Here is a 12,142-nt window from a genome sequence, read left to right as displayed (position 1 = left end):
ATTTCATAAATGGAGTCACCCACTCAGATAAACCCCGAAATTCACAATCCCTGTGTGGAAGATGAAAGCTAGAGATCTTCCATAGGGGTGTATGGATTTCAACCGGAATAACCCAATGTTGCCTTGTCATATGAGGAATCGCATGGATGAAAAGGAAGAGAATGAAAGAAGGGATGACATAAAAATATGAAATTCCTCATTATCTGATTTTCCTGTATATGGGTTTGGCTATACAGCCATCATAGCTAACAACTTAGTTGAATTTTTGTGCTGGAAGTTAGCTAAAACTTTTAGAAATTCAAGAAACTTGAAAATAACAATTTCTATCACCCTTTATCTCAAAGTTGACACTATTTGAACTTGGCTCCTTAAATATATCAAAACACTTATTATTAAACTTGTTGAATCGGATATGTTATTCCTGTTAGGAACTCCAATAATAATTTCATTTTCCTGTTTATTTCTCTCTGTGCTTACTTACAGGTCTGGCAGAGACGATGGGTTATCTTTAAGAAAGCATCTAGTGCTGGACCCAAACGCTTGGAGAAGTTTGTGGACGAGAAAGCAGCTATCGGTGGTGGTCTTCATAAGGTTATACTCTTAGATACTGTGACTTATGTTGCTAGGTTACCACGGGAGAAAAAAATACATGGATTTGTAGTAACGTTTGGAGATGGTGCATCACGACAATTCTGTTGTGAGTCTGGTAAGTTAACCAAGTCAATCATTCAATGGCAACATTTCTGATTCTATTTGCACTGTAAAGGAATAGATTGATATTCAATCTAAAAGACTGGTGAGGGAAAGATGTTAAAAAAAGGTTCAATTATTCAATCTTTTCTAGAGATCTTCCCTCACTACAATCTCAGGGCCTCAATTTTGTGCCAGTTTGAAAGAATCAAAAACTACCGAGTCGCTTCACTTACTGCATGATTCAATGAAAGAAGTTGACTCTTGCAACAAATGTTACAAGAATCAATTCTGTGATTCTCATCGAATTTGAGGCGCTGAATCGTAAGATTGAAACTTAGTCTTCTACTTTTAGATATTACAATATTACTCAAATAGGATAATATTTAATGATGCTTTCCTTTGGTTGAAATCAAATAATAGGACAAAATTATTATATGACAAATTATATCTCTAGAACAATTTGACGCATTGGTCTTCATTTAGTGTACCAATGTGTGCATGGTATAATTTGTTAAGGTTTTGTGTGCATTTCTTATAGTAATGATCAATCCATAAAACCATTTTGCAGTTTTTGCAGAAAAAAAATCTGAAAGGGCCTTCAACAAAATAAACCACATAGAAAGCAGTTCTTTACATTGAACTGTTTTCTATCATCAGCTCACTTATCTATGTACAACATTATTTCAACTATAAACTGTTACATGTGGATTGGATTTAGTACTATGAAGGCATGCGTTGTATAGTAATGTTCTCTTAGGATGTCTGTGGCCTGAGATTAAGATGCTCAACATGTTTTCAAGTATAGGCCTTAACCATGTGCGATATGTGTATCAAAGCACGGTGAAAGAGACTTAACTTGCATCAAACACTGAAATATATTTTTTAAAGTTCATGACTTGACTATGTGCAGTATTTTTTTTGGTTCTGGTACTCTGTGTATCCATGGGTACTCTGATGCTCATCGGCAAACTCTGAAATCACCCCTTTTGCATCTCATTTCATGAAGTTTTCAGAATAAAAAAAAAAAACAATTTTCAGCGATTTCACAATTTTTTTTTTGCCCTTCATTAATGCATTTCTTCTGTGTTTCTTTATCTAAAAATACCCCTAATTTCGTGATCTAAAAATACCCCAGAGTGCCAGATCCAGGGTTCCCTGTAACATGATGAGCTTACTGTACAATTTCCAATCAGGTTAAAAAAAAGGGGTTCATGTTTTTGAATTCATATTAGGCCTAAAAACATTTTAAAAAAATAGGGTAGGTAGGTAGGAATTTTGTTGTTGTTGTTGTTTTTGTTTTACTTTTAAAGCTGTAAATTGCATTTGATAAAGACCTTCAAGGAACATTTTGTCTTCTTTTTATTAAATTTTAGAAAAAAATTATTATTTATTTATTTTTATTTTTTCAAAAAAAAAAGTAAAGTCGGGGTCGGGCCTATTCGTAGGTTGGTCAGGTTATGCCAATCAAACAATTTTCTTAGGCCTTACCTTGAAAAGTTCAAGTATTTCTTACTTTAAAAAAAAGCAAGGGAGGAGGGAGTAAAGATATAATTCTGTAAGATTTAAAAAAGTAACAGGGGGAGTAAAGATATAATCCTGTAAGATTTAACAAATCATTAAAACAGGAGTTTGAAGGACAGGCATCTACTTTAAAATCAGATGACTTTGAAGTTCAAGTTCACATTATCAGAGCTACACCTGTAATCCTATGTATACAAGTCACTAAATATGCCCAAAAATATGTCAAGAAATTGTAACGTTTGAATCAAAACATTGAGACATAAACATATAAGCTAGAGGCATAATGACATCTTCCAATATCTGCACAAATTTAATTAGAAACAAAATAATAGGGCAACGCCCTATGGAACTTAAAACCCATTGTTTAAGTATTGATTACCGTACACCCAAATGTTTTCATTCCATTACCTTTCCCCTCCCATATTTTCACGTTTCATCACGACAGGTTTCCTCATATTGAGTGACTCATCCTAGGATAAAAAATAATATTGATGCCGAGGGAATATCATAATCCATTTGTCATACTTCTGTCGTGTTTTTCTCGTTCGTTGTCTCTTTCTCTCAGTTTTTTAATCTCATGATATGAATTTTGTATGTCATTTGCGATGTTGATATGAGCTCGGAGGGATGTTATCGCGATCATTGTTTGTTACATTGTGATTGGGATTGATCTCATTTGGTGTAAGACAATGGATTTAGGTGTGACAGGTGTGATACAGCGTCAGAAGTCAGGTGGGTTATAGGCAGGGGAGACTGATAGGTCTTTGACACAATGTGTGGTATAGAGGGCTTTATAATTTTGGTGCCATTGGCATGCCATTGATATAAGCTTAAGGTGGATGGAGCATCTCAAGATGGTTGTGATAATGATGGAGCAATTTATATAGCTTGATTCGTACTCGGATTAGTGGATGTAAATTTTTCTCTGCTAAGTATTCACAAAGTTCTTACGGGATATTTGAAGAGGATAAAATGAAGTAGAATTGGTGTGAGCTACGTAATGGAGTAAATGGCTATTTCAGTTGAAATCCATACACCCCCTATGGAAGACTTGGATCTTCCTGGGGATTGTCCACATAGGGAGTGTGAATTTTAAATGGGGTTACACTGAATGGGCAATTCCATTTGAAATCTACACCCCTGTGTGGGAGATTAAGGTCATGTCTGCCATAGTATGGGCTATTCCAGTTGAAATCCATACACCCCACAAGATCTTCCTGGGGATCTTCCACACAGGGAGGAGAGTATGAATTTCAACTAGGGTTACCTGAATGGGTGATTCCATTTGAAATCTACAGTCCCTGGGTGTGAGATTAAGGTCATGTCTACCATAGTATGGTAAATGTAAACCTGTATTTCAGACAATTTTCTCTGGCTAACAACTGGCCCAGTTCCACAAATGAAATTATATGGGTTAGAAGTGATTTTAGCAATGAAAATAGAGTCTCATTGTAGGCTGAAAAGACATACTTGAGATCAATTTTGAGGCTCAAAGTCACTTAACGTGTGGCATATACAGACAGAAAAATCTGAGCTTTTCTTGTTTACGTTGTTCAGATATGTCTAGGATAGTATTCAGACAAAAATAAAGCATAGCGTAGATTCCCACTGCGTTGTAAGCATTACTGTGGAATTCACATGTGTACAATTAAAGCAGACAGAACCCAAATCAAGCAAGCTTCTTTCAGCAGTTTGGGCTATTCCAGTTGAAATCCTTACACCCCCTATGGAAGACTTGACCTAAATCTCCCACACAGGGAGTGTGAATTTTTGAATCGGATTCCCTGAAATGGTCACTCCATTTGACACCTTCACTCCTTGTGTGGATTAAGGTCATGTCTTCCACAGGGGGTGTATGGATTTCAACTAGAATAGCCCTTCGTATGTGTGTGATTGAATTGTACTTGTCAGGGTGGTATTGGTTGACCACTTAAACATAATTTGTCTGCGTGCAGTAGATCCGGCCTACATTTTACCAACAAGAATCTCGTATAAAAGAAAGAGAAAATAATAGCTAGGAAAGAGGGAAGCTGATATGACATACAAAGTGTATTTAGATGTTAATCAAGTTTATCAAATGTATGGCATTTGAGGAGAAGGTTTTTCATTGTGCAAGTTATTTCCAATTTAAATGCTTTAAAACTGCAGATATAACTGAGATGTAGTGAAAAATGTTTAAAGGATTTGGGCTATTCCAGTTTAAATCCCTACACCCCCTATGGAAAACATGACCATAATCTTCCACACAGGGAGTGTGAATTTTAAATGGGATTGCGGGGACTCCATCAGAAATCTGTTCCCCTGTGTCGGGAGATTAAGGTCATCTTTTGTAGTGGGTGTATGGATTTCAACTGGAATAGCCCCATGTATGGCATGTGATGAGAAAGTTTTTCAATGCGCAAATTATTTCTAATTTAAATGCTTTAGAACTTCGGATATTATAGAGATCTTGTGAAAAAATGTTTAAAGGATTGTTAACAAACAGGTGACACTTATTCACTCAAGCAAAAGTTTCAACTACAATGAAAATTTGGATCATTAGATTTAAGTAGTTTGTTATCGTTTTAGATAAGGATTTTTGCAGAGCCCCAATTTCACTACTACTAAAGAGTAATTTCAAGTGTAAGGAAATTACATATATAATATAGCCTACATGTCCTACTTCTACAGGGCGTATTTCGTGAGTTAGTTCTGTAGCTTTTTCCTTTCGATACATGAATTGCTTTTGCTGCTATCGTTGCATTTATCATTAACCTTAAGGGGGTACTACACCCCTGGTCAATTTTGTGCCTATTTTTGCATTTTTCTCAAAAATTATATCACATTGGTGACAATTAAGATATGTATATTATAGGGGCACGGACTACAACTACTGTACTGAAAATTCAGCAACTCAAAGCAAGTAGTTATTGATTTATTGATCAAATATTGGTTTTCCCTCATTTTTGACTGTTAGGCTAGCTTCAGACTCCGTATTGTACGTAAAATATTGTATGTACAATACTTTTCGTGACGTCAAAAAGTATTACACATGCAATAAATATACGTGCCACGACGAGTTGAATCAGATTAAATAACGCGCTATAACCCTGACGGTTCATTGTTTGCTAAATCCAAGCGAGGTCACCAGAAAATCTATGCAAGAGAAATTTCTACTGCTGCTGCTGCTGCTGATGCACTTTACCAGTAGGCCTAATAAATTCATAAAAAATTAAAATCAAATAAAGATTTAGGGCGAATGTTTTTACTCACTGCTCATCTGATCCACTTTCCCAGGAAACTAAATACCGATACTCCTTAGTTTTTCCCTGACTTTCCAGACATAATTATGAGTAAACATCAAATTTAATGTTTACAAAACAATCAAATATATTTATTCAAGGTTTATTTTATATATATGAAATCGTGTAATGGAACCCAAATTCTAATCAAAAATAAAAACAAATTTGTTATCAAATACACTAGGCCTATACATTGTATTACAGGAATTTAATAGATGGTGCATTTTAATAAATAAATAGATTAACACGGGTAATGGGCGAGAAATATTTGGCAATACCGGATTTACCACAGAGCCAGTGGATAAAGAAATTAATTAAAATTAAAACAAATTAAATGAGAAAATGAAAGCAAGGACATTTGGTGAAGTATTGTTTTAGAATTGGAAGGAGTCCTAAATGTTATCCTGGCCCAGGACACTGATTAATGTAAATTCGACCCATAGTTATTTTATCAACTTTTGCCAGCATTCAACTGTTCAATGTGATTTATGCCTATTTGAAATAAAATTCCGAAATCTGACGTATCAACGTTGTATCGTGCACAAATTATGATTCGAGACTATTTCATTTGACACGGTTGTATGGATTTCAAAAGATCGGTCCTATAATAGATATCGATTAGAGAATTACAACAAGAGGCTTTGAGGATGCCGTAATCCTCTTGACAATCAACCAATCAGAGAGACATATTTCAGAAATATATTCAGTAGAATTGAAACTCTTTCAACTCTGAAATATATATTTCAAGTAATCTCGTTTCACATTTAGCAGCAATCTGGCTTGCAATATAGCCACGAAGGGACGGTAATGCTAATATACGATTTCAGTCAAAAATTGGTGCAAATATACGATTTCGGTCAACTATTTGGCTATCCTTTGCCCAAAATTATGATATGTTTATTGGTAACAACAACTCTTAGGAGGGTTTTCGAGTAATTTTAGCGAAATAATGAGGTAAAATAAAAGAAAACCCTCTTACAATTTTGGACGCTTAACTGTGGTGTTCTAGGGGAATTAAAATATCACAATTAACAAGTTTAATTCAAAATCGTTGTCCTACAAGCACATGTTAAATGGCTCGATTCATATTAGGTATAAGTTGGGACATTGTCAGATTGTGTGAACATTACAAATACAAACAATAAGGTTGAAAAAATAGCCATTTAAAAGTGATTTTAAAAGATCGTCTATTTTGTAGCTTTATGACACTGAATAGACCAAATATCTGCCTCTGACGAAAAAAAAAAATGTTTTCCATGCTGGTTTGTTTTTGTAACAAGTACCGTATGTCATTTCAAAAAGAAAGAAATAAAGGCAGATATTACTTTTTAACTATGAAATTATTATAATCTGATCTACTGGACTTACGTTTTTGTGAGTGGCAATATTTCACATCCTATCTCGGATGCATCATCAGGCCAACTGATGTTAAAGCGCAAAAGTGAAATATTGCCACTCACAAAAACGTAAGTCCAGTAGATCAGATTATAATAATTTCATAGTTATTTATACCTGGATGAATGATAATCTTCATAATTGATATTACTTTTTAAAAACTCAACGCATTACTATTAATACGCCTATAATTAATGAAAAAGTATAGAAGGCGTTGCATCCGGTTCTGATGAGGGGAGGGGCACAAGCCGCTTTCGCAGTTTTCCTATGGGATTTTCTAAAATTTCAGATCAATAGGGGGGGGGGCTTCCGTGCCCCTATAACGCTACGGTTACTGCATTAACATGTGTATGGATGTATTGTGATGATCATAAGTAGGCCTATAACATACACCATCATAACATGCCTCAACGATATTAATATGTAAAAAGGTGTTGCAAATTCACAACACAGCGTGTTATAATGTAACGAATGCTATGCCAAAACTTTAAAAAATAACAAAAATATCAGTATCAATAAAATCAGAACCAGAATAAATACATACCTAGGCCTACAAATAATACTTTTAAACTGACTAAATCAATATATGACTAAATATCAGTATAAATGAATCTCTAAATCAATTAATCAATCAGTAATCAATCAATCAATCAATCAATAAACAAATAAATAAATAAATAAATAAATAAATAAATAAATAAATAAATCAGTATAAATGAATCTCTAAATCAATTAATCAATCAGTAATCAATCAATCAATCAATCAATAAACAAATAAATAAATAAATAAATAAATAAATAAATAAATAAATAAATAAATAAATAAATAAATAAATAAATAAATAAATAAATAAATAAATAAATAATAAATAAATAAACAAATAGGCCTAAATAGATAAATCTATAAATAAATAAGAACTGAATGTGCCATTTATATTATTATTACAATTTTAATATTATTAATATTAGTATTAATATTATTAACTTTAAAAAGGTGCCCATTGATTATATAATAACTCAAGTACAGTTGAATACAAGAAGACATTAAAAGATGTTCATCATTCCGTGCACTCACTAAATTTACCACTCTTAGAAATTTGGCAACTCCGTATCAATTAAGCAACAAATGATTGTAGCAAAATATATATTTTTCCGGTACATACTATTTATTGCATGTGCAATACTTTTTGACGTCACGAAAAGTATTGTACATACAATATTGTACGTACAATACGGAGTCTGAAGCACGCTTAACTTCACAACTGTTGTCTAGTGCAGTTGTAGTCCATGCCCCTATAATATACATATCTTACTTGTCCCCAATGCGCTATAAGTTTTGAGAAAAATGCAAAAATAGGCACAAAATTGTACCCCCTTAACACAATCAGGCTTTTTGGTGCTGATGGGAAAGAAAAGAATGAAGTTTTGAAGGAAGAAAATGAACAAAGAAGTTGTTTGTTTACCTTGGATTCAAACCCCAGACCTCTTGGGTGTCAAGGATGCTATCGGTGACCGGTAGCTACAGGTGTTTCACTGGCCCGGCCTACAAATCCTTGTGTATATATGACTTATGGTGATTGCATCATCGCATCATGTGGAATGCATGCAAGCATAGTAGCTTCGCTTTGTAAGATTTTGTATAGTGTTAGAATGAGATACAATGAGACAGTCAGAAAAAGAAGACAGACAGACAGATAGAGAAGAAAGAGAAAGAGAGAGACAACGACAGAGAAACAGTGCCAGAGAGACAAAAAGATAGCGACATGATGGATAAAAGCAGTAATGTCCATAACACAAAATTTTTAAAATTATGATTGGCACTTGTCAACATCTTATGTCAAGCATATTTTCCTTGATATTAGATTTAAACACACCCCTAAGCTAAATCTCTCTGTGAGGATCAATGGATTCAACTTCATTTGACCCAATACAGAATGAGCCAGTTCCACTAAACCAGTGGAGTTTATAGGGAATGTGATGAACCAGTTCCACTATAAACCAGTGGAGTTAAGCGAATGCCATCTGATCTGAACAACTATCAAGTAAAGCTTTCAACATTTTACTTCAAATTTTCACTAGTTTTACCTTAATCCGATCAATGCCTAACAACAAAACCAGTCAAACCTTAATAAAAATATTGCAATAAGTCATAGAGTTTAGGTAATCCTGAGCAGAGTAAATCATCTTTCAGTGCAGACTAGCAGACACATTTAGCGTAATCCTACTGATTGCAGCTTTGCTTTCCTGGGAGATCCCACACCATGATTCACCGTACCTGGTATAACCTTTCTACATGCCCATGAGCGGAAAAGGGGGGAAGCCCAGTCCTGGCATGTTATTCTTGTAATCCATATACCGCCTGTTTTTTCTGGAGTGCATGCGTTATCATTTGTATATCGAGGGTATAGTACAAGAAAGCCATATCTGATGGCTGCCAGGTGTCATATATGTACAATAGCTTACAATATAGAATACAGATATTGTCATATTGCAAGTTGTAAGCATGCGTGTGAATGCACTTCAGAAAAGCACCCTTAACAAGGACAACCATTGTGTCTTCAAAATGACCCTTAACAAGGATAATGGTTTGTTAACCATACCCTTAACAATGACTAAGTTACAAGGGGATTAAATCCAACCCTTGGCAAGGATGCATGATCAATTTTGAAGAAAAAAGTAAAAAAGTATTTCCTTTATTATTATACTCTAATTGGATACTTCCGAACTGGATTTGGTAGGCTTAGGCCTACTCAGTTATCATTATTCAACATAATTATCGCCTGCATTATTAGGGCAGTATATTTTATTATGACGATTGTAGGGGTAGGCCTAGGATGTGATTTAACTATATCCTTAGCACGGACAGATGGTGTCAAAAATGACACCCTTATTTGCTATAATCAATGATTTTGAGACCCTTAACACGGGCCCGTGCGGGCCCGTGTTGCAGTAGAAAAAACCACCCATATTCCGCGTTTTTGTTCACACGCATGCTTACAACTCTTTATATGAGTGGCCCCCCTGGGTCATATTGTCCACAGGGCAGCTATTGCAGATAAGGCTTTTTTTGCACTAACTCATCGATATAGATTCTTGTTGTCTTGCATTCAGGCATTGGTGGGGATGAATTAGAGTGCACTTTTGTTTTGTAGAAAAATGTAGGAAGGTGAGCAGAAACACTTGTCTTTGTTTTAGATATTAGTCATTATTCATGGCTGGGTAAGGATGGGTATATGATTTCAAAATAATGATTCAGGATTTGAAATAGGAATTTGAAGTTTACAGTGTGTCATGGGTTATTGTATTAATTCATTTGGTTTTTAAGGGCATAATTAAATATGAATGATGAGAATAATGTTAACATGAATACCTTTTTTTGTTATAGATTCCACAAACATGCATGCCCTATATGGCGTAATTTTGGATGAGCCAGCAACCATTTGAGTTTCTGTTAGAGCTCTAGCTCTCTATGTACTGGTTCACTATGTATTGGTGTTGTATAGCTTCAGTTTTTGTTATGTCAATCAATGAATATTTGGTCCTGATTAGAGGTATAATAGAGCATCCAAAAAGTGCTGATTTAAGAGAAATTTTCATTTTGTCCACCGTTTTTCCCTGATAATATTATTCCGAGGGAGCACTGTCCCCAAGTCACACTTTAAACCAGATAAGCAAGTTTTGGTTGGATCCTGACCTTGCTGACATGGTTTAAACTGAATTTTATTGAGCCTTTTCTTTTTCTGCTCTTTTTGTATTTTTCAGAAATGGAAGCTGATGATTGGTGCAAAGCCTTAGCCTTAGAATTGTGCCCAGAGCATTGTGGGATAGCTACAGGAGAACCTGATATACTAATGGCAGGATTACACATGGAACAAAGTGGTAGGTTGAAATCTAGCAATGAATTAAATGGGAAATAACAAAAAAAATGCAGCGAGTGAGTGCGCTACGCACAGGCACAACGTCTAGATGCTGATCCACAAACCTCAGCACACTTTGCAGGTTCCCGCTGACCACTATGGCCCACATCATTCCATAAACCATTTAACAACAATTCAGGAACATTTTCTGCTTCAAGAGCGCACATCATAGACATCCACAAATAACCTTCGCAACCAGGATCAGCTCCCCGAGTTTCGTACAGGTTACAACGAGACAATTAGCAGTAAATTCCTTGTCCAGGGGAATTTCAAGCCAATTCTTTTTTCACGAGAGCGTACTAGGCACCGCCAGGGTTCTTACCTGCAACCTCTCGCACCATAGTCGAACGCCTTATCGATTGAGCTAACAAATGCTATACTGTATACTTCTATAATTTTAAGAGCTTAGATTTTGTACAAGAGGTTGATTTGTGCACGTCCCTGCCCTGTGCGACATGAATGCCCAATATTTTGTAAACACTCATGGCTTGCCAAATTTTAGGGCATGGCAACTGAATCATGTGTATAAGATAAGATAAGATAGCTTTGAGGACTGCAACATTTTTCTCTGACATTTTTTGTTACGGTTTTGATCATCAGTTTCTCATCAGTTTCTCAGGCAGAAGTAATTTGTGTATTGCTTCTCGTAAGTTAGTTTGGAAAAGCGGTCAATATTGCATGAGAATCTAGAAGTTGCAACCATCCATAGAATGGATATGACAGATTATGCTTGTCAAAACAAACTGCTGTCATCTACAGAGAAAACTACCTCTTCATATTGAATAATATGTGACCAGCTCCAACAAAACCCGGAACAAGTCGCCATGACATGCCCATTAAAAAAAAAATCAAATTTTGGAATTCTTAATTTTGTGGTATTTCAAATCCTTGAAAGTACTTATTTAAAACAGGTTTATTTAATCAATAAATAATAGTTGAACTATGATAATCCCTATTCAGTCTTGTGTAAGGCAGGAAACTAATTGGACCATTACCCAGAATAGCAAAATATCAAGGTATCATTTACAAAATTATCAATATCTTGAAAAGTATTGATGATATTTATATAATTTTGGTATCATTTTAAAGCTTATTGTCTAGTGCTTACATTTTTATCCAAATCATGAAATGTCAAAAATGCGACTTGTTCCTGGATTTGTCAGAGCGTGTCATATATGGTTTCTCGTAAGTTAGTTCAGAAAAGCGGTCAGTATTGCATGAGAAACTAGAAGTAGCAACCATCCATAGAATGGATATGACAGATTATGATTGTCAAAACAAACTGCTGTCATTTACAGAGAAAACTACCTCTTCATATGGAGTAATACTTGGTGG

General features: G+C 34.9%; 1 protein-coding gene across 1 annotated transcript in view; it reads left to right on the top strand.

Annotated features, from left to right (window-relative positions):
• The window catches only part of LOC140136248 (docking protein 5-like), a 203,851-nt gene that overhangs the window by 154,786 nt on the left and 36,923 nt on the right, over window positions 1–12,142 (top strand). Inside the window, exons 3-4 of the mRNA XM_072157969.1 lie at window positions 484–706; window positions 10,653–10,769. Coding sequence (XP_072014070.1) covers window positions 484–706; window positions 10,653–10,769 — 340 coding nt within the window. The remainder of the gene's footprint in view (window positions 1–483; window positions 707–10,652; window positions 10,770–12,142) is intronic.

Source organism: Amphiura filiformis, chromosome 16 (genome assembly GCF_039555335.1).
Source record: "Amphiura filiformis chromosome 16, Afil_fr2py, whole genome shotgun sequence".
Taxonomy (NCBI): Eukaryota; Metazoa; Echinodermata; class Ophiuroidea; order Amphilepidida; family Amphiuridae; genus Amphiura; species Amphiura filiformis.
Note: the sequence above shows the minus strand (reverse complement) of the source record. Positions and strands in the feature narration are given on the sequence as shown.